The sequence below is a fragment of the Stigmatopora nigra genome, chromosome 16 (assembly GCF_051989575.1).
Source record: "Stigmatopora nigra isolate UIUO_SnigA chromosome 16, RoL_Snig_1.1, whole genome shotgun sequence".
In the NCBI taxonomy this organism is placed as follows: Eukaryota; Metazoa; Chordata; class Actinopteri; order Syngnathiformes; family Syngnathidae; genus Stigmatopora; species Stigmatopora nigra.
In genome coordinates, this window is record NC_135523.1 from 6977284 (window position 1) to 7004464 (window position 27181).

The 27181-nt window shown below is 37.6% G+C and overlaps 1 protein-coding gene across 3 annotated transcripts in view; it reads right to left on the reverse strand.

Annotated features, from left to right (window-relative positions):
- Nucleotides 1-1613: 1613 nt before the first annotated feature.
- The window catches only part of vav3a (vav 3 guanine nucleotide exchange factor a), a 56872-nt gene continuing 31304 nt past the window's right edge, over nt 1614-27181 (reverse strand). For 2 of the 3 annotated variants that reach the window (XM_077736115.1, XM_077736116.1), the window contains exons 12-28: nt 26744-26830; nt 26584-26669; nt 25596-25728; nt 24078-24187; nt 23242-23343; nt 22632-22723; nt 19774-19796; nt 18418-18436; nt 16583-16713; nt 14841-14906; nt 14349-14383; nt 13752-13868; nt 12455-12542; nt 11848-11977; nt 7254-7334; nt 5962-6113; nt 1614-5227 (exon numbers count right to left, since the gene is read on the reverse strand). In XM_077736115.1, the coding sequence (XP_077592241.1) occupies nt 5186-5227; nt 5962-6113; nt 7254-7334; nt 11848-11977; nt 12455-12542; nt 13752-13868; nt 14349-14383; nt 14841-14906; nt 16583-16713; nt 18418-18436; nt 19774-19796; nt 22632-22723; nt 23242-23343; nt 24078-24187; nt 25596-25728; nt 26584-26669; nt 26744-26830 (1494 nt within the window). In that variant the 3' untranslated portion in view covers nt 1614-5185. The remainder of the gene's footprint in view (nt 5228-5961; nt 6114-7253; nt 7335-11847; nt 11978-12454; nt 12543-13751; nt 13869-14348; nt 14384-14840; nt 14907-16582; nt 16714-18417; nt 18437-19773; nt 19797-22631; nt 22724-23241; nt 23344-24077; nt 24188-25595; nt 25729-26583; nt 26670-26743; nt 26831-27181) is intronic. The other variant, XM_077736117.1, reaches the window with a different exon arrangement.

The window sequence follows — 27181 nt, forward strand, 5'->3', positions numbered from 1 at the left end:
ATAAAATGCAAAGTTATGCTAAAACATCTGCAGTGCAATATACATACCGTATATGTTATGGAAGTCTTCTATAGATCAGAGAATACTGTCACAACCTGTAAGAAAAAGATGCTGGCAACAGTTGACGAATGTGCATTTTGTGGTGATGAGCTATCGGGAGTTTGTTCTATAGTATGCACCTTAGTGTTCATGAGATGCTGTTCATAGTCCAGGAAAACATGGAGGGTGGGAGACTCAGGGGGGCGGGAGTATTTTTTGATATTTACACACAGCAGCCACCACCGTCTGGCAGCAATGATGACTCCCTCGTGGCTCCAAAAGACAGCAATAAACCTTGAGACAGCACGAGCAGCAGTGAGAAATAGACTGGCAAATGTGGAGAGCAGGGGGATTCAAAATATAGGAGACGTTATATGAGATTTGCAGCATGAAAAAAATAAAAAATGGATTTCAGGAGAAAAGGATGCCAGTGGGATCAGATGCTACAAATGACACTTCAGCTTGGAAAGATTTGGATAGTGCTGTGTTCTACTGTAAATGATTAACTAAGACTATAAAGTGAAATACACAATAATTTAGTTAGACATAGTAGTAAACATAGTTTGACAATAATTAGGAAACTTTATATTTGTGTCATTGTTTTAGTCCAACTATGAGAAATATGAATTATTGTACATTGTTATGCATAAAATACAAAAATAAATCAATAATACTGTAACCAAATTGTGGCTAATGCACTGTTGGCTTGTATTCTAACATTTAAACCTGTTCTTGAGTGCAAAGTTAATTTTTCAAATCATGAAGAGAGATAAGAGCAGGTAATTCTTTGCCTGGTCAAATGTTGATATCACCTGCCATCTGTCTCATTGTTGTTCCCACATCAGCTGGAAGTGGACCAGTGTGTCCCAAATAGACCAGGCCAAGTCTTTCCTGTTGGACATAAGAGACAAAAAAAACCACTGGACATTTTGGAGTCCAAACTTTAGTCTTGTGCTGTACCAGATGGTCAAGTGACCGCCACTGACTTACCCACACAAACACAACTGTGTGATTAATGCATACGAAGAAATTTTGACGTTTCATGATCGTCCTCGCTATGGTAGGGAGAATTTAAGATGGGATGAAATGTCAGCTTGATGAAACCTCACAAGAGACAGTCTTAAACCCCACATTGATTCACACTTATTACCTAAGATGGTGACAAAAATGCAGGTTATTTACTTCCACAGTTAGCCTAACAATCTAACAATTATATGTGATCACTGTGGCCAAATCTCGTCGCTAAACCTCAAAGTCGACTCCAATAGGCTTAAAAGTTGGCCATGTTAAACAATCAGTGTCTATATATACATTTTTTGACAGTAGGACAAAAAAAAATGTATGCATGGATAGAATTTTATGAGCTGTCTCTAACACAGGTGTGGAATCAGAGCTTTCCATTGTACTGCTCTAGGCAAGAGGACCCTTTTATAATTTACAATTTCTTTAAAAACAATGTCAAAAGGCTTACCTTCACAAAATAGATTATATAAAAGATCTTCATAATTCAACAAACACAGTCCATGTGAGGATAAGGCAAAATAAATGAAGAAAATGTCATTCTCATGTTAAAATGTATTCTTAAATGTCTTTATAGACCAACCATAATGTAAACAATTCCATGGCAGACACACGGATGACATCTGATTAGAATAAGTAACATATTTTAATTTTATACTATCAACATATTTTACATTATAATACAGCAAAGATTTACAAGGGGGAATGCTACATAGGCCTGAGCTGTTTTTAAATTTAGGCCACAGTGGTTGTACCATGGTATAAGACAACAATATCGACTGTACAGTAAACATAGCATAAAGAACATCTTTGGTTCAATAACAGAGCATACACAAACTCAAACCAGAGAAACGTGCACTGGCACACAACGCGAGGTGACTTCATGATTTTCTAGGGTGTGAAAAGATCACGTTTGAAGGACATCTAGTAACTGGTGTGTTAAATCAATTTGATAATTCCGTTTGAAACGTTTTGCTTTGGTTGTTGATGAAGCATCGCACCACACACCCCTCAGAAGCACCATGTGAGGGACAGAATTCACATTGAAAATGGGAGGACATAGATTGCATTAAAGATAGGTGGGGAAAAGAGTGCCAGGGACTGAGAAGAGGAGGAAGTGACAGAGGGTTATGCAGCAGGGTAAAAATGGTAAAATGATTAGATCCACGATAGCCTCGAACCTCCCCTCTGCCTAAAGATTTAAAAAAATATCTTTTGAATTAATCCGGAAACACTTTTGAAAGAAATAATGGGTGGGAGTGGATTACCACATGCTACCAATAGCAAAACCCAATTCCGGTCTCCCCAGAGGATCTTCATATTCGACTAGACAGTTAGGATTTTACTTTCTGGCACCTGCAGGCGGTTAAATTTACCAAAGGGTAAAAATGGGTAAGCTCATTATTCGATGTGCTATTTCTGGAAGCCGAGAATGAAATCTAAGGTCTTAGTCAGAAATCAGAACGGTCTTAGTCCCTCTCCAAGAATGACTTGTTCAAATACCACTTTATATTTTGTTGAAAATAAATCAAGTCATTTCCAAACTTCATCAGTCTGCAGATGAGCATCAGAAATGAATGAGCCTTCCATCGGTACCCGGACGTTTCGTCGTACGGGCGTTTGGTTGGCGGACACTTGGTCCTCGGACGTTTTGTCGAACGGACATTTGGTCGACGGACAGTTCCCTCTCTCTCTCATGATTCTAATTTTGAGAGCGAGCAAATCCGGCGACCAAACATCTGTTCGACGAAACGTCCGTGGACCAATTTTCCGTCAACCAAACGTCCGGTCACGCCTTCCATCTAGTGTTGATTTGTGGACCCATGTTTAGGGAAATTTAGGAAAAACTGTAGAGTATGAGCAAATAATGAGCAGGAGGGTAAGGAACACAAACAAATATAACAATGAGCATTTGCTTTGTCTGCATTTATCATACCCAAATATAACACATCTAATCAGGAGGGAACAGCATATTTTACAAATATGTGCGCATCTTAGGAAATCAGTAGTGGTACGATAGCCTGGGGCCTCACACCATGAGGTCACGACGCCCTGAGGTGCCTTTCCAGAGGGGGGGTCCATCTGTTCATCACATAAAGTCTCTGACTTCTGACTAACAAGTGGCTCTACCTCAATGTCACCTTTGGGCCGTGCAATAGTGTGTGCACTGAATAATCTACAGTATCTTATGTACATTACGTGTTTTTTTTCCTTCCCATGAATTTTAACACACACAGTAGCCTCTTCACAGGAAAAAAAGGTGAAAAAGGGGGGTGATGTTTTTGAAATATCACGCGTGAGTCTAAGTGTGGAAGCTGTTATTTGTGGGATGAGAGAAAGCAGAACGTGCAGCCAAATACCAATTTAAAATTGAGACTTTATATGGGATGCTGTTTTGCACTAAAAAAAGGTTTACACATGTATTGAAATGTTTTGGCAAGGAATTCTTTAGCTGGGATTAATATTAACTAATAGGAATATAAGGGAATTCATGCATTAAGTATGCAAAATGTAAACATCGTTCTCTAAAGGTCACTTAATAATGTTGAAGAAAATAAAACATTAAGGTAACCTATTGCATTGTAATAATTCATTTTCTGAACCATTTTTTCTCACACGCTTATACTCATATCTAGGGGCAAATTTAGCATGTTCAACATGCATGTTTATGGGATGTGGGAGGAAACCAGAGTACCCGGAGAAAACCCAAAGAAGTTCTGGGATTGAAGCCTTGACCCCAGAAGTGTGGGACCAATGGTGCTTCGGTTCCTCCCACATCCAAAACACAACCAGGGTAGGCTGGTTGAACACTCTAAATTTCCCCTAGGTATGAGTGTGAGCATGAATGGTGGTACTTCTCCTTGTGCCCTGTGATTGGCTGGCAACAGATTCAGGGTTTCCCCTGCCCGAGGCCTGTAGTTACAAGCTTGGATAGGGTCCAGCACCCCTCGAGACCCCTGTTAGGATAAGCGGTTCAGAAAATAAATGAATAAATGAACTTAATTCCCCAAAAGTGCCTACATTTGATGTTGAATAGTAGTCTAATTGTTTCCTACAGTCCTTTTTATACAAATTATGGGATAGTTATATGTTGTATAGGTACAAAAAAGCAAAGATTTCCACTATAAAATGTGTATTTTTTTTTAGACTCAATGGCCTTTTATACTTTTACTCCACGTTGTTTTAAAAAAAAGTGTTTCAATGGTATTTGGCTAAGAACAAGCATGTAAATGACTTTTTGGCTATAACCTAAGTCAAAAGGATTCATTTCAACTCTGGTGGTAGTCAGACTATGTGGGGTGTTCTCCCCAACAAGGCCCTACTACCTCCAATAAGATAAAGCCTTCGGCGAATGGGCTTTTGCCAGCGATAAGCAAGCGGATCACTAACGGCCAACACAAGCGAAAACACGAGAGTCTGCGCCGGAGATAAAGCATGTGAGCAGCCAGAGGAAAATTGGAACAAGGGCCATCAATTGTTCGCACACACCATCTTTATCTTCCATCTCCTGTATGAGTGGAAGTGTGGCGTTGACAATCAAAGAGGGGACTTTGAGGGGTGGCTGGTGTGCCTGTGTGTGCCATCAAGTCATCAATAAGCACTCTTATTAATGGAACAACCACAAGCAAGGTCAAAGCCACTAAAAATTTTCCAAACTGGAAAGTGGAGAAAAATAAGGACCTTTTTTTCCCCTCAGGGCAGATGACACTATTCCCACGGGAGGTGGAAGGAGTGGCGTTTTGGTGAATGGCTGGATGAGTGCATAAATTGGAAGAATGGCATGTGAGTTGCCGTTTTTTGACATGTCTGCGCCGGCCAAGTTGGCAGGCAAAAACAGGTGGGATTTTGGGTCTGTAGTTCAGGCAGAAAGAGGCGGGATATTATGGATGGCTAGGCGTCTGGCGAGCTTGCGTGCCCCGCTGACAGGCAAGCTGCTACTTGTAGACGGTGGAGTTAGTTAGCCATACCAAACTATGTGGAATAGAAGGGGCTAACCTTGCGTCACCAGCATTCAACAGCCCTTTCTTTGTTGCTCAAGGCCTCGGGATGGATAAAAGTACCAAGGCTTTGCTGGCTCTTGACTCATTGATTTCAATAGCGTGATTTTTCTTCATTAGTCCGTTCGCTACTCGCCTTCCTCTACGTAGGTGGATGGAAACCAGCCAATCTGGTGGAAAAAAAGATGTTAAATCAAAAACAGTGCCATATATTATTAACAAACCTGACTTTTATTTGTTGACTGAAATTGCATGGACTATTCCTTAAAGTTGTATTTTCTGAGTTTTTCTTGAGTTGTAGTTTAAAATCTTCATCTGCTACTTTAACTACACTACAAATGTGACTAAGCATTCTTCACACGGATATGTTTTAAATTGTGGTGTGGATGAAGTATTTTGTTTCAGACAATGTTTCGGTATATGTATTGATTTCAAAACGGCTCATGATGATGTACATGCATGAGTTGCATGCTCAAACATTGAATTTGTGAATGTTATTGATTGTTTCTATAATTGCTTTGTGATAGTGCTGGTGATATTATTAAGTCGCCATTGAATCGCTATAAGTGCTAAATGCACTGCTTTTGAGGTTGAAACATTTAGCAGATCACAAATTGTAGTAAAATGATGTTTGCATCAATGATAAAAAGAATTTAGAAAATATAAAGACATAACATTATACAAAATTGCAAAATAAAGTGAAAATATTCAGCAAATATGCCTCTGTATCTGATTGTCTTAAATATATTTCTAGCAATATATATTCAAATTTTAGTTGCTATTTGTGAATTTTGTTTTCAACTACAATAATAAAAAAAATACAATTTAAATGATTTTTTTCTTCCTCCACCACACAACATTTCCCTGATTGATTTTTTTTTCAAAGATGAGCTCTGCCACTTACCCTCCCATTGACCTCGCCCCGCCACCACCCGTTGGCTCCGGACTTAGTGTAAATCTTGACCACGTCACCCTCCTGTAGTGATAACTCGCGTGTATCCCGTGAACTGAAATCGTACCGTGCAATGGCCACGCCAATCACTTTTGGAGTAAACACTGTAGAGAAACACGGAGAGATAGGTTGGAACATTATGAGCATGATAATAATATTAATAATTTAAAAAAAAAACACACACACACAATGACATCTGGTGTATGTTCATTAGCACAACAGTTGCATATTTCCCAATTTGCAATGATATGAAATGAGATGTAGAAAAGAAAAAAGAAAACAGAATGGACTCAAAACAATGTGCACATTTACCTACTTTTTGTATTAATTACTTCCTTCTGCCCATTTTTACAGCTTGGGTATAAACTAGATGTCCGATCCATTACAACATTTGTTTTTGTCTTTGCTATGTTTTAATATGTTTAACTGTGTTTCTAATTGAAGTCTTTTTTCATTGATTACATTTCATTCGCTTGTCAGCACTAGTGCTGTTACCCAATCAGATTCTTGCAATCAGGCGTTCTTCACTGTCCATTCAATTCTATTTAGTGCTTTTTTTCAGTTCATTCTTGTAGATATGTTATGTTCTGCCATGTTCTACAATCCCAGTTATGTTCACGCTTACAGTGCGTAGTGTTTGTTCCTATTTGTTTCTTTAAATTTAGATTTTCTACATTTAGACTTTTCCTCATTCCATGAAAATTATAACACTTATTTTCCCTTCCTCCACACTCCACTATTTCTATTCCTTTTCACCAGCCCGACTTCCTCTCGCCTGTGGAGAGTGAAAGTTGGCTGGAGCCGAGTGAGGCTGACATGTGGAAATGGAATGTCAGACCTTTACAACTATGGCCGTTGGGATAGAATATCTGAGGTGTTCTGAGAGTTTGGACGCTTGCACCTTTATGTCTGACAGGTGCACACACAGGACAAAGTCACCCACATATTGTGTAGTTACCCAAAAATAATAAAAAAAAATCTTACAGCACTGCCATTTAGATCTGCTCAGGGCTGATTTATAAAAAGTGCACATGTCCCAGCAATATGGTCCGGGGAATCCAATTGGCTGGTGTACTTTTGCGGTAATAACTTTGGTCTCAACATAAGTGTTAAAACTCATTGATAGTGATAGACATATGTTGCTTTCTATGGAAGTCTAAAACATATTGTCCAGGTTCTGGTTTAGTAATTAATAACAAGGTGACATTGGTGTTAGGACACAGAAAGAGAAGTGATACCTGTACCTGACCAGAAGGGGGCAGAGGAAGGAGGTACAAAGCTGTAGCCGGCAGGGGTTACAAAAGAGATGCCGCAGAGCAATGGGGCTACGGTGGTGTGAGCCAAGCAGGAAGTGTGGGGGTGCAGGGGGAGAGGGCAGAGGGGCAGAGGTAAGGGGATTGGAGAGGGGTAAGAAAGAGAAGCAAAGAAAAACATTTTCAGAGGTGACAAAACAACACAGCCTTGGGTAAGAAATGTTCTACAAGTCACAGATGTGAAGTTTACGGCTCTTTCGACATTCATCTAATTTTCATAACACCTCCAGGAAGAACCATTTAGTGTTCAGCGGTAATAAAACTACAAAGATTGTCCCCAATCATTTAAAGGTCAACCATTCCCAAATAGGTGATTTAATGGAAAAAAAGCACTCCTGAATTGCAGAGACACCTCCTGTTTTAATCTGTACTGATCCTTAAAAGAAGAGTTAGAGAACATTGATCATCATTCATCTCTACTTCATTTCTAATAAAAGTAGAACTATTGCACACTTTTCTAAAGAAATCCCCTGAAAAATCAATGTAACAGTTTAATTTAACATCCTTATTACTTAAATATAATGAATTTAGCAATTATTTACAAAAGCTATCGATATTTTTCAATCAGGAAAAAAAAACTGGCAACCCAAAGGGCTACTGCATTTTTATTTTGCTTTTCCACTATTCAAAAAAATAAGCTACAAACATTGATCCAATTAAAGAGGTGCTGCGCTGTATGTGCCTTGCAGGGGAAACCTACTTAAAAGATTTGGTGGTTATTATCATCATATATGTGTGGGAGAAATAAGAAAGCTACCATAGGAAAAGGACCAGACATGAAAATGGGATGAAGCATAAAAAAGATGACTTTGCCACAACATTAAATAAAACTGCTCAACCCAAACTGCATTAGGGCAGATATAGTATTATAAATATATATACAGCGTTACCTCGACATACAAGTGCCCCGAAATACGAGCAATGAGATACCAGATTTGAGATTAAATTTATTATTGAGTGTCTGCATCGTAATCCAAGTTCATTTAAATGTGTTTATGTTATGTCATGAGTGCACTGCCATGCAAAAAGTTCCCCCTCTCTCTGTCCCTCTCTCTCCTCTACGCGAATTCCGTCTAATTTTAGTATACTATTAAACACATTTTAGTACTATTAAACCACTAGTTCTTTGTTACTTTGTTAATAGATGGCAAATTAGAACAAATAAAAATGTTATTTCCAATCCAATATCCTGTTTTTGTTGTTTTCTTCAGAGGGTTGGAACAAATTAATTAGTTTTTAGTTAATCGCTATGGGAAATGTTAATTTGAGTTACGAGTAGATCGACATACGAGCTCAGTCCCGGAACGAATTAAGATCATATCTCGAGGTACCACTGTACTTTTACTGCATCTCAAATATTACTATAGTCTATGATTGTTTAACGGCCAACTTTGCTATTTATTTTTAAGGAACTTTTAGTGAAAAAAGCATTCTGCAACAGTATAAATATGCAATTTGATTTTTCTAACATTTTCCCTCATTTAGGCACTTCAGGCTTGCTTTTTCATCTGAATATCTTATGATTCAGCTCTTAAATCAGATCTCATTAGTTGGTAAGAGGGTACCCAATCGTATGCCTAACAAGCGAATACTTAATATAAACTGGGCCAAAACTTGCATGACAACTACAAGTCAATTGTTTTTTCATCATCACAAAGTCAACATTTGTCCTCACTAATGGCCGATAAATGACTGCACTTTGAGAAACATGCTGTTCTCCACAATACTTGCTGGCAAATTAACCGACTCGCATTATTGGTATGCTGTAAAGGGAGATGAGGTGGCAAACACTGCTGCTTTTTGAAACGAGTACTAATCAGCCCACGGAGAGACAGCTCTGCGGCCTCTAACGGATACCAGCTATAAAGCAACAATAGGAAGCATGTCCATCCACTTGAAACAAGGCAAGAGCACCCCAGAATCCAATAGTTATGACATAGTGGTTTTAGTTTATGCTTCTTTTATATAAACACATTAAAATGCTGGCTTTACTATAAGAGCACTTGTCAACAGAAAGCAAGCACACAGCTTGGAGAATGAATCGAATCAGCAATCCAAAGTTGAAGGTGATAATTTTGCATGGGAGCATTTATTTGTTCTCCAAAAAAGCATCAATTAGAATTCATGCTCGGCTTGAAGAAAGTGTCCACACACTTTACAATAAGACTAAAATCTGAATGTGTGCTGCACTGCTATGCAAACCAATCTGTTAACATTTGTATAGCCATGTGACCATCAGCATGTTGTCTCTGATCATCTATTTCAATTCCCACAGGTATCAACGTGTAAGGAGGAAAGTGTAGAACTCTCCTATTTCCACAAATGTTGGCATCAACAAATTGATTTTTCAGTTTTTGCTCAATGGTGGAAAAATCTAGGTACTGTTTGAAACATTGTTGTGTCATACATTTTGGGGTTTCAGTCTGGTTACTTGCTGCTGCAAAAAGATCTCATTAAAATCTCTGTTTAAGTTATGTCAACAACACCTGCTCTCATTCAAATCGCTAAAGACAAGAAACTTACTGCACACTAAGTTGTACTTCATTCAGCTGCTAATTAGAATGACTGAAATCTCAATGGTGAGTATGGATAATGACTGACAAAGTAAAAAAGAATAAATGTTTAGCACACATACAGCCATCTTAGTGTGTTGCAATCCAAATGCAGTTGTGATGCTCCAAAACAACAACAACGGGCAGAGTTGTTTTATGTTGAGGATAGTGAAGAAGTGAATAAAAACAACAGAGAAAATACACGGGAGAAAAAAAATAAATGCTTGCTGAAACTCCAGCAAAATTCTCTAACATAAAGTCGCTTGTTTTGGTTTCATTTCAAACAAGACCTAGGTTTGAAAAACAGTTCTGCTATTGTTGAGGTCTTAACAGGAGCCAAAAATTATGTTTTTATATCTAAGTTTCACAATTACTTTAGTCTGAAGAGGTGCCATGGAAATATTCCAATGATTTAGAACTCTACACTATCTTTTATGTAGTATTTCTTTAATTTTACAGATTGATCTCCTGTCAAGGCGCTCTCAAGTAGTTGATGTTCTTTTTGTTTTGAAGTGCTACTTCATTCGAGAACAGATTGTTTAGTATCTATTGATCCTTGAAGATCTTTTTTTAATTCAGGGCTAATACATTTGTCACATACTTATTGGTGCCTTAGTTGCCTGTGCTGTATGCACTTACCTTTGTCCGCGAAAAATACATATTTAAGATTTATAAATGGTACCTATGTCCTTTGCATTATTGCTAAATAAGGTCTTTCTCAGAAAAAAAGGAACAATTCAAGAACTATGACATAAAATTCAAAAAATCCACTAATTCCCTGGTTGTGAACATATGATAGTGAATTATACGTGCTATTTTTTGTTATATAACTGATCCATTATTTGGTACGCTGAAATTACATCAACATTTTGCTTTCGATGTATGCGTTTTCAAATAATTGGGATTTAAAAAAACGTTCTTTGATTCATTTAGTGGTTTCTTTTGAATAAACAAAATACACTTAAGGCTCCAAAGCCCAGACAGTGTATTTGCCAACACTTTGGTTAGTTCATTGAAGGTTTAACCAGATAATTTAACTCCCTAGGTAACTTATTTGTAGTATTTGATGGTCTGGAAACTGCAGATACTGTTGTCAAATCTAATGAGACGCACAGCACAGAAGGAAAAAGAAACAACAATAAAATAACTAAAGTCAGTTGAGACAAAACTGTTCCAAACAGCAAATAGCTGTGAAGCTATTTTACTGTAAGACTCTGAAGATGGTCCCAGGTGGATTAAAGCAGTGTAAAAAGAATGAAGAAAGCACAGAAAGCAGTGAGAGCGATGGACAGAGAAATCAGCCGAGCCAGTAACAACAGTAGCAAGATGCAGGGTTGGAGCATAAACTGTTAAGAGCAAATGGAAAATGGTTTGAGGGGTTGGCGGTGAAAAAGTGTCAGATCACAGAACTGCTCGTTCATCAAAACATTGCTCTGTGGGGCTACTTGTGGTCAGAAATTCGACATCCTACTGTTACTGTTGTGATGGATAACAGACGAACATAAAAGCTGTGAGATGTGTCAAAATAAGGCCTTTTGGATTTGAAACTAGATAGACAAAAGTCTATGGAACCCCTTGCATGCAGAATACCCATATAGAGTAAAATAAATAAATAATTGTGTTTATTTGAATTTTGGTTAGACGGTAGCCAATGAATTAGATTTAAACAGTTTAATTGAGAGCTGACGATATCGTTATTTTGATTATACCTCATAGTGGTGTAGACCTTATGAGCATTATAATATGTAGAATAATTTATAACTTGATTAAGTGGTCCGTTTCAATACATTTGTACATATCAGAGTTTGTTTTAGCTTCAGGTACACAACTGGACATGGCGGAAAACATGTTCCTCAACCTTTTCTGAATAGCTTTCAAGTTGTGACATTTATTGAAAGTCATTTGAAAAGTTCAAATGAATAAAAGTGACAAGGATTTTGGTTTTCTTTCAAAACCCCCCCAGGCGTACTTACTGTTGCCACCAGTTCGACTGAGTTTATGCATTCCAGAATTCTCCAGTTCTCGGTATGGATATTGCAGAGTGGTATCCAGACTCCGAAAGCCTTCTCTAAGAGAGTGAAGTTTGTAGTACTCAATTAGCTCCTGAAAGAACAGAAACAGGGTGGCATGGATCAGTGGTATGCTTTACCCAAGAGGTTAAGCGTTCGATTCCCTGCCTTCTGACCTCATCTAACTACCCTTTTGCAAGATATTGGAGAGCACATTACTCCTCATGGTGTGTAACCAGTAGGTGAATTACATTATAGTGTAAAAGTACTACGAATGCCGAGTGTAATCAATTTATCAAGTCAATGACAAAATATTTGATTGCTTGTTTTAATTGCTCAGTGCATCACAAATATGAGCCTGAAAAATAATATTAATGGACACTACATACAGTATAAATGATGAGTCTTTCCAATATGTGTTGCTGTAATCTGAAGTTATTTTTATGCACTCTGCCAAAATCAAATTCCGGCTTTTGACACTTCATTAACGAAGGTGATGATTTATTCATGAATTGCAGTGGAGCAATTGAAAAAAAAAAATAGAAAAATGCGAGGGACTTAACACACTTACAAACAGACTCCTGAACTTCTTGTTCTCTGCGATGTGGAAGCAGCCTTCTTTCGTCAGGATCTTTATGTGCTTCACGTCGTTGTTGTACCTGTGGGCCATTGAATAAGTTATGAGTGTAATTTCCCTCTCTGATCACCGCCATCGATCGGTGGCTGGCCCCTGGCCCCATGGTGAAACCATAATGGAATGCATAGGGTCTCGATGGTGGGTGACGTGTGAATGATGGGTGATCTGAAGGGGCTGTCTGCCTCTAACAGCTCCCCCCACCCACCCATACGTTTGTCATTCAACGTCTTTGGCTATTCGACATTATTCACTGTTGTCCTTTAATATAAGGCAACAATGTGAAGTAATTGTTTTCTTATCCAACACTCCCCCTACTTGGCAACTTGGGCAAATACACACACAAAAACTGAGAATGCGCATACGTTGAAGCTTTTCAAACATTATCACGAACACATATTTTAGTATTAAGATCAAAGGGCCTTTCTAGGAATTAGAACAAGTCCAGTCTGGCTACATTCTTTTCGTTTTGCACTATTTCCAATGATATCTCTTGAACCATTACTAAAATGATGCTTAACTTGATTTCCCTCCCTCACCTGGTGAACGCCTACAACTGGTTTCAGAATAAAACAATTTTACAACAACATATGATTTTATTATTAACGAGAACAATGGTGATAGTGAAAGGGTTAAAACAATATGTGGTTTGTGGCTTACAACTAACAATCATTTTCCAAACTGCTTATTCAAACAAGGGTCACGTGGGGTGCTGGAGCCTATCCCAGCTAACAATAGGGACACCCTGATGGCCAGCCAATCGCAGGGTACGCACAGAGACAACCATTCACACTGAAGGGGAAATTACAGTGTTCAACCAGCGTACCCGGCATGTTTTTGAGGTGTGGGATGAAAGTGGAGTACCAGGAGAAAACCCACACACCCAATAAAAAAAACCTAGCCCGGGGAGAACATGCAAACTCCGCACAGTGAATACCGACCTGGAATCGGACCCTCAAGCCCAGAACTGTGAGGCTGACATGCTAACTACTCGTCCAACAGCTTACAAATAGAGTCTCTAACTCACAAGCATAAAAATACATATATTAAGTGATCTAGGAATAGAAAAAAAAGTTTATTCCTGAGCTTTGTAGCACAGAGAACAAACATTATCGCCTTGTATTACCGCTTGTGTCAGCGATGTCATCAAAAAAGATAATCACTACTTTCTTTTTTAAAAACAATGTGTAAGCGGCAAATGTTGACTCATCATTACTGAACAATGGGGACTTACTTAATGCTGATGGCGTATTCTGTGTACTCTCTGCTGCGATGGCGGACTAGGTAGGTGCTGTTGATACGGTTAATGAGTTCTGCTTCTGCTTGGAGTCGCTCCATTGGTCCCGCAAACCTTGAACATGCAAAGTATAGATAATTTATAACAAAAATAAAAACCCTGGATGCCTCTAAATGGTTGCATTTAACCACAAAAAAATGCCTGATTGCATTTGCGTGACCAGTAAATTGGACAATTAAAAAAAAATAAAAAAAATACCATTCAAATATTGGATGTGGCTGAGAAATAAACACTACGTTTTACCTAATTTGCCACATTTACCACAGTGATGCAAGAAAAGCTGAAAAGACTGTTTTCAAATGTATTTTCCCTTGTTTTCCATTCCATTTCTACTGTCTATTTTCTACTATAAAAACAACATCATGTGACTTGCTCTTAAATCGGCGCCACCAAAGGAGGAAACTCGATTCAGTGTTGTTAACATCTGTCCGTTTGCTGTGTTTAGTTCTAACCAATAAAGAAGTGATTTAGGAAATGCTTCTACCTTCCTATTGACAATGTAATTAGGCGGTAAAAGCTCATTTGTAAACTTACCATGGTTGAGAGGAGTAATCAATTGGCTTTGGGACCTACAGCAAACCAAAATAGAGAAAAAAGTGGACAGCAGTTTTTGACTTTGTCAGCAAGTAAACAACAACCTAACATGACCTAGACTAAGTGTGTTAATTTAGTTTGGCGCCAAATCCAAAGTGCAAAAGTGCGTAAAAGCTAATGTTTTCAACCAGGTGCTTTTATGTCCCCAATAAAGACAATGCTCCGAGTCGCTGTTATCTTTACAACACAATGCAATACATGCGATAATGCAGCAGTAGATATACTAAAAGCATCAATCTCTTCTGCAGAGGCTAGTATGAATGCTATATATTTTCTGCAGCATAGCCAAGCGATAGTTGGATTATTTTAGCTAAAAATGCTCCTTTTTAAAGAGGGTAAAAGTTGCTGTCATGTACAACTTCAAAGTAGTAAGGAGGTAAAATCAAACACAAAAAGAAGTATGTGGAAGAACAAGAAAGAAAGGTTGCTTACACATGGGCATGGTTTCACAGCGTCGCTTGGAAAGAAGCCAACTTCTTTTGTTGACAGGATTTTGCCCTGAAAGCATAGAGAAGATAATTGTGTTATGTACTGTACATCAGGGCGACTCAGTCTCTATAATTCAAGAACAATTAGTCCAGGACACAGAGCAGTACATAAACAGTATACGGGCCTTGTTATTCTATTGTTCCAATAATGGCTGGCAGGAAGAGAAGCCTTTATTTCCCTGTTGAGGATGATCCTAATGTCTTGATTTATAAACACTAGGGAGTCCGTATAAAGAGTGATAGAGGGTTTTGCTAGTAACCATGCTGGAGTTATCTTCCTCAGTTCAGACACTGAAGCTTAATTGTGTGTCATTGTGTTGTGCGAAAATGCTTCATCAGGAACGTGTAGTAGGTTTATAATTGTGTTAGATGTACTTTTACTTATAATAGAATTACCCACAAAATTTGGTGTTAGGTAATGTATTTATTGTGCAATACGTAATTAAATAATGCAGAAAATTGATAGACACGATCAGATATGAATTTAGCGGCATTTTTTTAATGTGTTTAAGGTTGGGGAAAATGTCGATGATATTTTAAAAAGAGGTGCTGCTCATTTTTGTGATCTTATTGAAACACGATTATCTTTTAGCGATTGTGACAAGCTATGGAGGTCACCGCCCTTTCATGTATGAGTCCTTGTAGCCACCAAGGATCTGTGTGACATCCTTGCAAAGAAGGTAATAATGATTATAGTTGGGAAATTGAGTGAGCAAACAGAAGCCAGCCAGTGAGTTAAATCCAATTACACTGATCAATTCTATTTATCACACAGAGGCCATGACGAAAATGATTACGGTTGTCTGGCTACAAAAGTGATGGATATTGGATGTTTGTCGACTGTGCAGATTCAGTTGCCTCCAGTTAACCATTTGCACAAGGTTACTTCATTGTTGTATTCATCTGTATTGTGTTGTTCTGTTATCCAGCTGAATTCTGGTAGCAATCCACCTGATGGTGTACTTAAACAGTCAAAGGTGTATTCTGCCTTTCGCCTGAATTTGGCTGGGATAGGCTTGTGAGAATGTGCGATATGGAAGATGAATGAATGAATGAATTGTGGTTGCATGTTTGATGACTAAATTATTTCTGTGCAAGTTAATACATTTTAAAAGTGCTGAAGATTGGATGAAGACTTTATATTGTGTGTCTATTCTATTATACTTTTTTCATTTCACAGAGCATATAACTGCAGACAGTGGTCTTTTATTATGGAGCTGTCCACCGATTCAGGGTGCTACCTGCCTGGTAATCATAGTTAGCTGGTATAGAACCAGCACCCCCCGTGACCCTCGAGAGGATAAGCTGTTCAGAAAATGAATGAATGTTTTAGTACAGGTGTCATAAGAACTGTCGTGCAATATTGACCACATTATCATACTATAATCAGAAATATCAGGAAGCAATAGTAAGAAATTATTGAAATTATGAAATTAACTAATCATGCATGAAATGGGATTAAATTGCTCAGAAAACATGACATGAAAATAATAATATATCATTTTACAAAATATTTTTTCTTTTACTGTCCTATTTTAACAAAAACTACACTTACAATAACTGGCCCAGAATATATATGAAGCTTGTACTAACGTGTTACTCTGACACTGTTATATTATGCTATAAAGTGTCCACAGTTGTGATGACTTTAAAATGTGTGGATTAAGAGGTGGTGTAAACTCTGACCTGCCACCAGGGGCTGTGAAGGTCGGCACAGATTAATTCGATGATGTCACCCGTCTGGATGCTGAGTGCTGGACCAGAAGTCGGGCTGGGTACACCAAAGTAGTTCCTGATCACCATCATTTTGGGCAGACCTGCAAAAAGGACAATGTGACTACTTGCAAGAGTCATCAAAACAACATTCCATTTTTGCTATTGTTATTCTCAGCGCTCTCCTACTTTTTTAAACTAGCTCTTTAATGTGTTCCTTCGAATGTGAATGATTTGAATCATCAGTATGTGAGTCCGTGTGCCTATGACCTCGCGTCTAAATGGGCATGCTTGTCATTCTAAGGCTTTGCTCCACTAAGCTATTCATGGTTCTTTCTAGGTGATAATCAAAGGGAGTATAGGTTGCATGTCTGCACACATAAATATAGCCCTTGTCCACTGTGTACTGGCCATGCAAATGATCTGAACCCATTATTCGTTATCATTACACAGAAAGATATGCATCATGCTCCCACTAAATAGGTGGTAATCAAGTACTTAAAGATGAACAAGATAAGATTAGTGGTGTTTGCTATATATATTCTTTTATATTATATTATAATATTTTCATTATATATATATATATATATATATATATATATATATATATATATATATATATATATATATATATATACCCACCCAGAGAAAACCCACACAGAACATGCAAACTTCACATAGACGGATATGACTTGGATTTTAACCCAGGACCCCAGAGCTGTGAGGCCAACACGCTATCCACTCACTCCACCGGGCTGCACATACACTTATGCGTGTGTGTGTTTGAGTGTACACAACTGTTGGCTTCTTTGCAATTACTGGTCATTCATAATGCACGCTTGGCCTATTAGGTCTGAGATCCATAGAGTACAGATTTCTCGGTCATGTATACTGACAGGTTTGTATAGAAATGCAATAAAAGGAAAAGAAGTTGAAGAAATCGAATAATGAAAAGAAGACGGCTCAAGGCAAATATTGTCCATTTGAACATAGCTAATCTATCTGCATTGCTTGTGTTCCAGCGCTGTGACACCGAGGCCGGCGGCCTGACATGCATGAGCCCGCCTGAGAAGCACTTTTAAAGACATGCGGTCATGGAGAATTGCGCCTTTGGGGCATGAATTGCATTCCTATCTACTAAAGGACAAGCAACGTGTTTAGAGCACCTTTATGAAAATAGACTAAGAGAACATTGCTGACGTATTATAAAACGCCGCTGGCTGAAGCAATCAAATGCCTATTGATTTTGGTGTGTCTTCAGTCAGAAATGATTTTCTGCAGCAAAATGGATGAAGAAAGGGGAAAGAAAATCATTGTCTAAGAGAGGTGTGCAGATTATGCCACATGCACACTAATTTCATCATTTAACCTGTGAAAGAATGATGAACTTTTGACCTATCTATTTGTCCTTTTAAAATGTATTTAGGTTAAATTGTTTGGTTCTCATCTGCTTCACCACAAATGTTAACCTATTAATGAGTAAGGTTATCGTACTAGAAAAAAATATGAGTGCAGGAAAAAGTATGTATACAAGTTAAGGGGAACTGTTCAGGCAAGTGCAGGAATTATGTCCCCACATTGTGCAATAAAACTATAGGCATACACTTACATCAAATGAAAAGTATGCCCTTAATCCTAGTGCAATTTGCATACCAATTTTTTGGTTGAAATAATAATTTGTAAATCTATTGCTAATAGCTAACACCTGCGACAATATGAATGTGTATCATTATCTGAAGCAAGGTCAAGAAAGAGAAGAAAATGTATACACTGCAGGGGAAAAAAAATAAAATTATAAATCCTCTCACCTGGATCTCGATCTTTGATCTGAAAAAAAAAAAAATCACAAAATGAAGTTTACACAGTGACAAAGACGTGGAAATTAATGATTAAAAATTTAAATTTTAGGTCTATAAAATTGTGATATATTAACTTCATACACCTTGTGGCATGACAGTAAAAATAATCTCGTATATAATGCCAATTCATGTCAGATTTGCGTCACTTCTCCCTTTTGCAGACGCAAAAAAATATAAATAAAAGCAGAATATGATACATTTGTTTGGGGTTATTTTCACTTCCAGAGTTTTGTAAGATTAGATGGAAACCATTGGCCAGAGGCATCTTATGCACTGCTCAGAATGGTCAAATAAATATCAATTTGTAGAAGAAAAAAAAAACTTTTCAACAAACAAATGTTTTCTCCAAGTACATTTCTGTTTAGATGAGTACGGTTTGGAATAGTAAATCCCCATCTGTGTTTTTGACTATGAGACAGTGATAGCCAAGTACTACTGATCTTTTTTTCCCCCACCAATGCAAAATTATCATAAATGACAAGAATGCATCTAAATCAAGAACACAATTGAAAATCGGTCATTTAGCATAGAATTTGATCACCTGTCTAATATTCAGCACACTCTTTCATGTTAAATAATCGAGAAATTACACTTTTATGCTTCTGGTTTGTAAACAGTTTCTAAATTTTAAAGAAAATACAATGCAATTCATTGTATTTATGTAGGTCATCAAAATGTAATTGACCATACTTTTAGTTAATGCAGCAATTATATAAAATGTTTTGGTTACACTGGTTTTAATCAGTTTTCTTGCACCTGAACTATTATTATTTACTAAGACACAAAATCGTGTTGTACTTTATGTAGAAAATATAACATCGCACAAGCAGGTGAGTGACAACTACAGTGCATATGCACTGCACCACCTATTCTCAACTTTTGGCAGGCTGCAAACTTTACTACTCAGTAGAAACACGCTTCATAAGTTTATAAAGCAGGATGTGTTTCAATGTCACCTCTTCACAACTTTCATGATTTTGCTGATCAGAATTACTTCCGATCAGAGTGTAATCCCTACAAGTCGAGGCTATAGCTACACTCTTTAAGTGCATTGTAAAAATCCTAGTGCAATTTTCTGTAAAGGAGTTACTTGATAGCATTGCACACATCAGCAATGCAGCAAAAAAAAAACTTTTACGACACAGCAAACCCATGTTGGGATAAATCTGCACAGGTAGGGTGCACCAAGAAAAGGCAATTGGAGTCTGTTTGCAAAACAGCTGCAGGAGAACAACATAGTTTGGGACAAGAGAAGGACAGCAGACACACAACGCTGAGATCAGCGTAAACATAGAGGCGGCTCACCTGAGTTCGGACAGAGCCTGGATCTGAAAAAGGTTTGAGAACAGGCATAGTGAGTGACAGGTTAGCAGGTGCATGCAAACACTTGCACGCCTTCGTCGGTACAAGGCAACACTCCCTCATTAGTGGTGAAGACAGATGCCTCGTGTTTGACCACGGTTCACTTTGTTTTGCTGCCGCTACCTGACAGCTCAGGTAGTGGAGGTAACGACGATGGAGGTTGGCGAAGTGGAGAGGTTGCCAGATCTGTATGTGTCTGTATTTGTTATTTTGTTTTTTGCTCCACCAGTTTCTGTTATTGGCTCCCTGAGGGAGTGGCTATACACCTTTACGAAACACGTACACACATGTACACACACCCCTATATGTACTAATACAGAACATGCACACACATCCACACCCAAACATACAATGTTGCTTATACACGAAAACACAAGGAAATGTTTCGCAGTGGGCTTTGAGTGAACTTTGACTGGTTATATAAACAGTGTGCTGATAACAAACCCAGATGCAGGTAAACAAAAATTTATCTATGGCACATGTGCACACTCACAAGTATAGCAGATTGAAGCTGTGATTGTTTGTTCTTGTTATGTGATGCGTTCAACACAGCTGGTGTAATGTCAGGCTTTTGAAATTTTGAAATCTGTCCAAAGACAGAATCTAAAATTGAAAAAAAGATAAAAGAATGCTTGGAAATATACATTTTTAGGTATCCAATAAATCTGGGATAGCCCCAAGAAGAATGCAGGGAATCAAATGATATGCTGGTCATGACATCAACCAACAGTTTTCTAAAAGGATGAAGCGAAATGTATGTCCTTTTTTTCTATTTTCGATTTTTCTTATTACTATGAAATAGCCTTGATTAAATGCCTCACTCTATGACAGCATTTTTTTCCCTTTAGACATTTATATAAGTGTTTTTTTTCCTCTTGGTCAGTAGCAGCTTCTGCTTTTTTCTTTCTTTATAGTTTCTTTGCTCATCTATAACATCAACAGACAAAATGCAAACCTAAAATTGATAAATACATAGCAGAAAGCATGTCGGCCTCACAGCTCTGTGGTTCTGGGTTCAAATCCAGGTCATGTCCATCCGTGTGGAGTTTGCATGTTCTCCCTGGGCCTGCGTGGGTTTCCTCCGGGTACTCCGGTTTCCTCCCACATTCCAAATACGTGCATGGTAGGCTGATTGGACTCTCTAAATTGTCCCTAGGTATGAGTGGGAATGGTTGCTTAGGGTGTCCCCCACCTCAGACAGCTGGGATTGGCTCCAGCACCCCCCATGACCCTAATGAGGATAAAGCAGTTCAGAAAATGAGATGAGACGTTGCGAAAAAGTAGAAGAGAAAATAACTTTGGAACCAAAATTTCCGGAAAGACCCTATTATGAAACAAGTCTTGTTTACAATATGCAAATATTAGAAGCACTTTAAAACTTCTCAAGCCAACTTTGAAAGGGACTTTTTTTTCTCTTGCATAAGTATCGGTTTCCTTAGTGTCGCAGCAGTGGTGGTGCAGAGCTGTGTGGAGTAATGAGTGAGGGAATTCAAACCGACAACACAGCCGTCACAGTTCCACGCTCTCCCTTGGCGGGTGTCGCCCAAATCTACTCAGGTGCACATAGCGCTAGGTGGCCCCGGTGGTGGCATTATTGCCTCTGCGACCTGATAGCACCGTGACAGATGCTCAGGACAACTCGAGGTGGCGGTTCGCTATGGGGAACTCGCACTATAGTTGCAACACACACTTCTTGCACACTAGTGGTTGAATGTCTTTAGTTTGAAACACAGCCATGCCCTTCCATGTCCTTTTTAGTTATTCAAATCATTTTCTGAACCACTTTATCCTCACAAGAGTCACCGGGGGTGCTGGAGCCTAACCCAGTTGACTTTGGGACACCCTGAATACAACAACAACAAAGTAATCTAATCTAATTCAGTCACACTCACACCTAAGGGCAATTTAGAGTGTCCAATCAGGATACCATGAATGTTTTTGGATCGTGGGAGGAAACAGGAGTATCCAGAGAAAACCCACACAGGCCCAAGGAGAACATGCAAGCTCCACACAGGTGGACCAACGTGGATTCGAACCCAAAACCCCAGAATATGAGGCTGAGGAGCTAACCACTCTTTTACTGGGCCGCCTGTTTTAGTTCTTATTTTAGTTTTTATTATTATTATTTGGCAAAGTTTGAATTTCACTATCTCTAATTCACACGCTTTCCTAAGTACAAGACGAAGCTGATTTCTGAAGGCCTTTTTTATTTCTCCTCTTAAGTTTTCCTTCCATTTCTTTGAGAGCGGCCAAGGCTTCTGCACAGGGAGCTGAGTGGCAAACGCAATAAGGGCACAATAAAAAGAAGTTTTTTTTAAAAGCTCCTCTGTAAAAAAAATATTATTAAGCATGGAGGAGCACTACAAGTGCACACAGTGACATTGCCTGCAGTGTTCTGTGTCAAAACCTCACAGGGAAGCAGAAGAGTATTTGAATGAGTATTAGAAAGAAACGCTTATTGAATATGGGCCTAACCTTGGTTGTTGGTATTAAGGGCACAGTTAAGGGTCTAAACTCATGAATTCCCTAGATCCACCTAAATAACCTTTCTGGAGCAATGACATTGCAACCATCTAAAAATTTTAGTCACATATGTTTCTATAAACATTCATGCACCCCTTTGTCGGTCATAGTGTGCACACAGTAGTTGTGTATATACAATTCAGGTTAATGTTGTACATTGACACCTTGTTTCTCATAGAAAATGTTGTTGTATATTTATTAAAGCAGCTGAAGATTGAATTGAAATGCACTGTATCAATGTCTCTTTGTATGCATATATGTAAATAAAGGTAGCTTACCCGTTTTCCCACAGCAGCCAAGACGACCCAGGCATTCTTTATGAGCGCCTAGACCGCACTTAGAGCATAGGTAGCCCTGGTTAAAAATGCCCCTGCAGACAGGGGACAAGGACATTGCAGTTTATTAAGGTTGTCTATGAGCATGCCCAAGAATGCAAAGATAAGGAAAGCAATTAAGACAGGAGATGTAGAGTCTACAGTGTAAAAGAGTGACCTCTATATGATTTTAACCCAAATTAATTTCTCATTCATTCATCTTCCATACCACCCATCGAGCCTAACCCTGTCTTCGGATGAAAGGCAGACGACACCCTAGACTGGTCACTAGTCAGTCAGAGGGCACATAGAAAGACAGACAAACACTTACTCTCACAATCACAGTGCCACTGAGTGGGAATCAAACCCAGACTGCCCACACCAAATCAAGCGGAAGATCCACTGCACCATTAGTTTAGTATTTTCTGAAATTATATGTGAATAAATACCATAGAAAAACTCTAAAAGATCAACATTTCATCAGTGAAGGGAGACAGGAGTCAGAATTATAAATATATGTGAATATGGGTTGAGATAAAAATGGTCAGTGTGTGTGAACTTAATGGCTTCTTACCTCAGTAGCATATGGCAGGAATTGCAGGAGGTAATTCTTTCAAAAGTATGCATATGAAACTCGTGGAAATTGTTGGTAGCATTCTCCGGATGAATATTAGATCTAAAAAAAACATAGAAAACAGTATAAAGACCATTCATTAAACAGTGGGTTTTGTTGAGAAGTAATTTTGAACTTTTTAAAACTGGAAGACATTCTGGGATGTGTTTGGATATCATTTGATAGTGCCAATAGTGTCACTGTTTTTGTAAGGACTTGCCATTCCTTGCTTTTGAAATGCTAGTACCAAAATAAAATAATTAATTACAGTAAATTTGATAAGTATGTAATGATGTATGAGTATGTAAGTTGTGGTGTAAAAATAAATATTATTTGATTCAAAAAAAGTGTAACCTCTATAGTTAAAATGTAACATTTTGTTCCACTTAAAATAACTATACAGTTAAATATAGTTGCTGCCCATCGAAAGCCATATATGATAAATGTATACATTCAAAAGAAACCTACGATTGGTAAACATTACATGGCACAAGTTTAATAATAAAAGTTTTCCCTTTTATTTGAATAAAGTTTATAATGTGGATTTTGTATCTTGTTTTGAATGTTATTTTTAAAAGGGACACTTATTTTGGTTATGTAATAAATTTGAAAATCATGTTGATATTATTCAACCATTTCTAAGCAATGAAAGAATAATAAATACATATGATTTCTATTCATGGCATAGACATAGAAAATGATTTGTTTTCTTGGGCAAATGTTTCAACTTCTATTAAAGTATGAGTGTGCAACAAAACTAATGTTGTGTACGCACAAATGTGATATACACTACTCACATGGCCATGCCAAACTGTTCCAACCACTTTTTTTTCAGTTCTTTGGTCTTGAAAAAGAACTCAAAGCCATTCTGACCCTGGTTATGGGTGAGGTAGAATCCGTAGGACCACTGCAAAGAAAGAAAAACAAATGTGTGACGGAAAAGACAACAAAGGCGACTCCATCAAGTGAGTGTTGTTGTTGAAAGACAAAGTGATAAGGAAGGCGACTGGATGCAGGGAGACAGATGGAGGCAAAAGAGATGCGAGATATGTGTGAAAGAGAAAACTATGCCTCAGGGTCAGCAAACAAAAAGAGTAAAGGTTTAGAGGGCTGCTCAACAGACAAAGCAAGGGAGAAAGATGATAAACAGGGGAACCCATGTGTGAGATAGCTTTTGCTATATCACTCCTGGACATCACACAGCAGGCTGAAATCTAAAAAAAAAAAAGCCTGTCAGCTGCCATTAAACAAGTCCAAGGCTAAATGCGACAATATTATCATATGTGTCACAATATGATTTTGTGTTTTATTATTAGTACTATGTATTATTAATACTATTTTTAGTAGTAGTAGTATTTTTATTATTAGTAATAGTATTTTTACCATTAGTAGTATTTTTTATTATTAGTAGTAGTATTTTTATTAGTAGTCGTAGTATTTTTATTATTATCATTATTATTAATAATATTTTTATAATGGCACTCTAAAGCTGCATTTTTATAGCTTCTTGTGTAATTTTTTTTAACATTAGAAAGCCACAGGAGTTGCGAGTGAAGCGCCACATCACAGCTTTACTACAGACCATAAAAAAAAGAAACACTACAAAATTGTATCCAGTGGACACTCGGGCTTGGAGTGAGAAAAAATATAAATTATGTATCAAATGTTATGGATGAGTAGTTTTCATTTTGCCGGTTGTTTTTTCTTATCTCTGAAGTTAAGAAATCCGATTAAGTACTGGGACTCCAAAACTTTTCACCATAGTTATATAAAAACATATTTTACACATTACACAGAAAAGTAGTACAACCCAAAACATTAAACTTAATTAACCTCTAGCATGCTAATAAATTAGTATAAAGAAAAAATTACTAAATATCAATTTTCTATTTTACTTGATCAAACTAAGGTTCATGGTGAACTGAAGCCTGTTTCAGTAGCCTTTGGTAAACATGTGTGGTAAAAGTTACACTGAGTGCTTGATAAAAGGTGAAATCATATCAATGGGGTCCAGTTAAAATAGAAACTGACCAATTACCTAACAGCATGAAAACAAATAACTGTGCACGGATTTGTTGAATGCCAACTTTCAAGTCCTAACTTTGAAACAGTGCAATGGAGAAATAAACAAACCTATCCAACTCCGAAAGGTCACAACACAGTGAATTCTTAAAGCAACACCACTTCTAATAACAGTCACACCTATTGTTTATCAAAATGCCAACTGTCCTTTTTCCCTTGCAGCATTGTGAAGACTGAGACTAACTTTATGCACTTCTTTTTTTCATAGAGTGCAATAGTGTGTTTGCACAAACCTTTCGGTTCTCCTTATCTGACGTGGGGTTATTTGTGATCTTAAAGAGGTGCAGGTCTATCACATCTTTCATCTCGTAGTTGTCTCCTCGTCGCTTACATACAATAACAGCAGCATCAAACAGAAAGATATGCCTGCAATTTAACAACAAAAACACATTTAAGGCAATGTCCTTCAAAGTGTTGGAAAACAGGAAAATATTCAGTTTCTAAAATATATAGTGTCATGGGTATAATTTGTATAATATAGTTTTTTTAAACTGCATTTCGAATGGTTAGCACATTGGCCTCAGAGTTCTAAGATTTAGGGTTCATTACCGGTCTGGACCTTCTTTTATGGAGTTTGCATGTTCACCCCTAGCTTGTGTGGGTTTTCTTGGGGTACTTTGGTGGTGTTAATTATTGTGGATGTAGTTTGCAGTGTGTTAGTACCGAATCATATTGAGAGCTGTATGAGATCTATATATCTGGTAATCACAATAGTTAACAAAATAGTAAAACTGTTGGCCATGCTCAAACTGCAATACTGCAAACTAAATTATCAATAAATATCGTTAACTGATTAACTCACTCAGAGTGAATTAAAAGTGATATTTACATATAGTGGATGTTATTCATTCATTCATTCATTCATTCATTCATTCATTCATTCATTCATTCATTCATTCATTCATTCATTCATCCATCCATTCCTTCATTCATTCCTTCATTCATTCCTTCATTCATTCCTTCATTCATTCCTTCATTCATTCCTTCATTCATTCATTCATGTATGTTCTGAACCGTTTATCCTCACAAGGGTTGCAGGGGTAGTAATACATTGTATTACCTTGGCTTAGGGTATCTAACAATTAATTTAATTCGCTTTAATTTTGACCTGTTTTGAGGCCTTAACAAAAACAAGAATTAGTAACCGTGCCAAGAGGAGTGTGAAGTTGCGTGGGCCTTCTGTCAATCAATCAACCAGAAAAATACATCGAGAGATCTCACCGGTCCTGTTTAGCTCGTTTGTCAACTGAGGCCACCCGTACTTCTCCGTCACCTTTTGGGCGCCCATAGTTACTAAGAGGTTGATTCTTGAGAGGAAAAAAGCAAAATAAAGATGAATTAGGGGATGATAGGATAAAAAGAATTTGGAGAAACTGCTCACCAGGTTTTCAATGGATTTTTGATATTGATCTATTTCTCTCAGAGTCTCATTGTCTCTCTTGACTTCATTGACATACTGGGCCAGATCCTGCTCATGACAAGGCACAAATGACAATTAGGTTGTTTTGAAAGACACTTGCTCTCCCTGAAATACACATCTAGCATTTTCAAGCATATCCACCCTATTTTTGGTATAAGTGCATTAAATAATATCAAAGTAATGAAAATGACTGCACTACTTTAATTTTGCATGAACAAAAACAAGTTTTACATTCAAATTCGTACAATATAATTTTAAGGTCAATTGCTGTAATAATTCATAGCACCTTTGATAAAATAAATCAAAATAAATTTGACATTCAAATTCATAGAATATAATTTTAAGGTCAATTGCTGTAATAATTCACAGCACCTTTGATAAAATAAATCAAAATAAAAA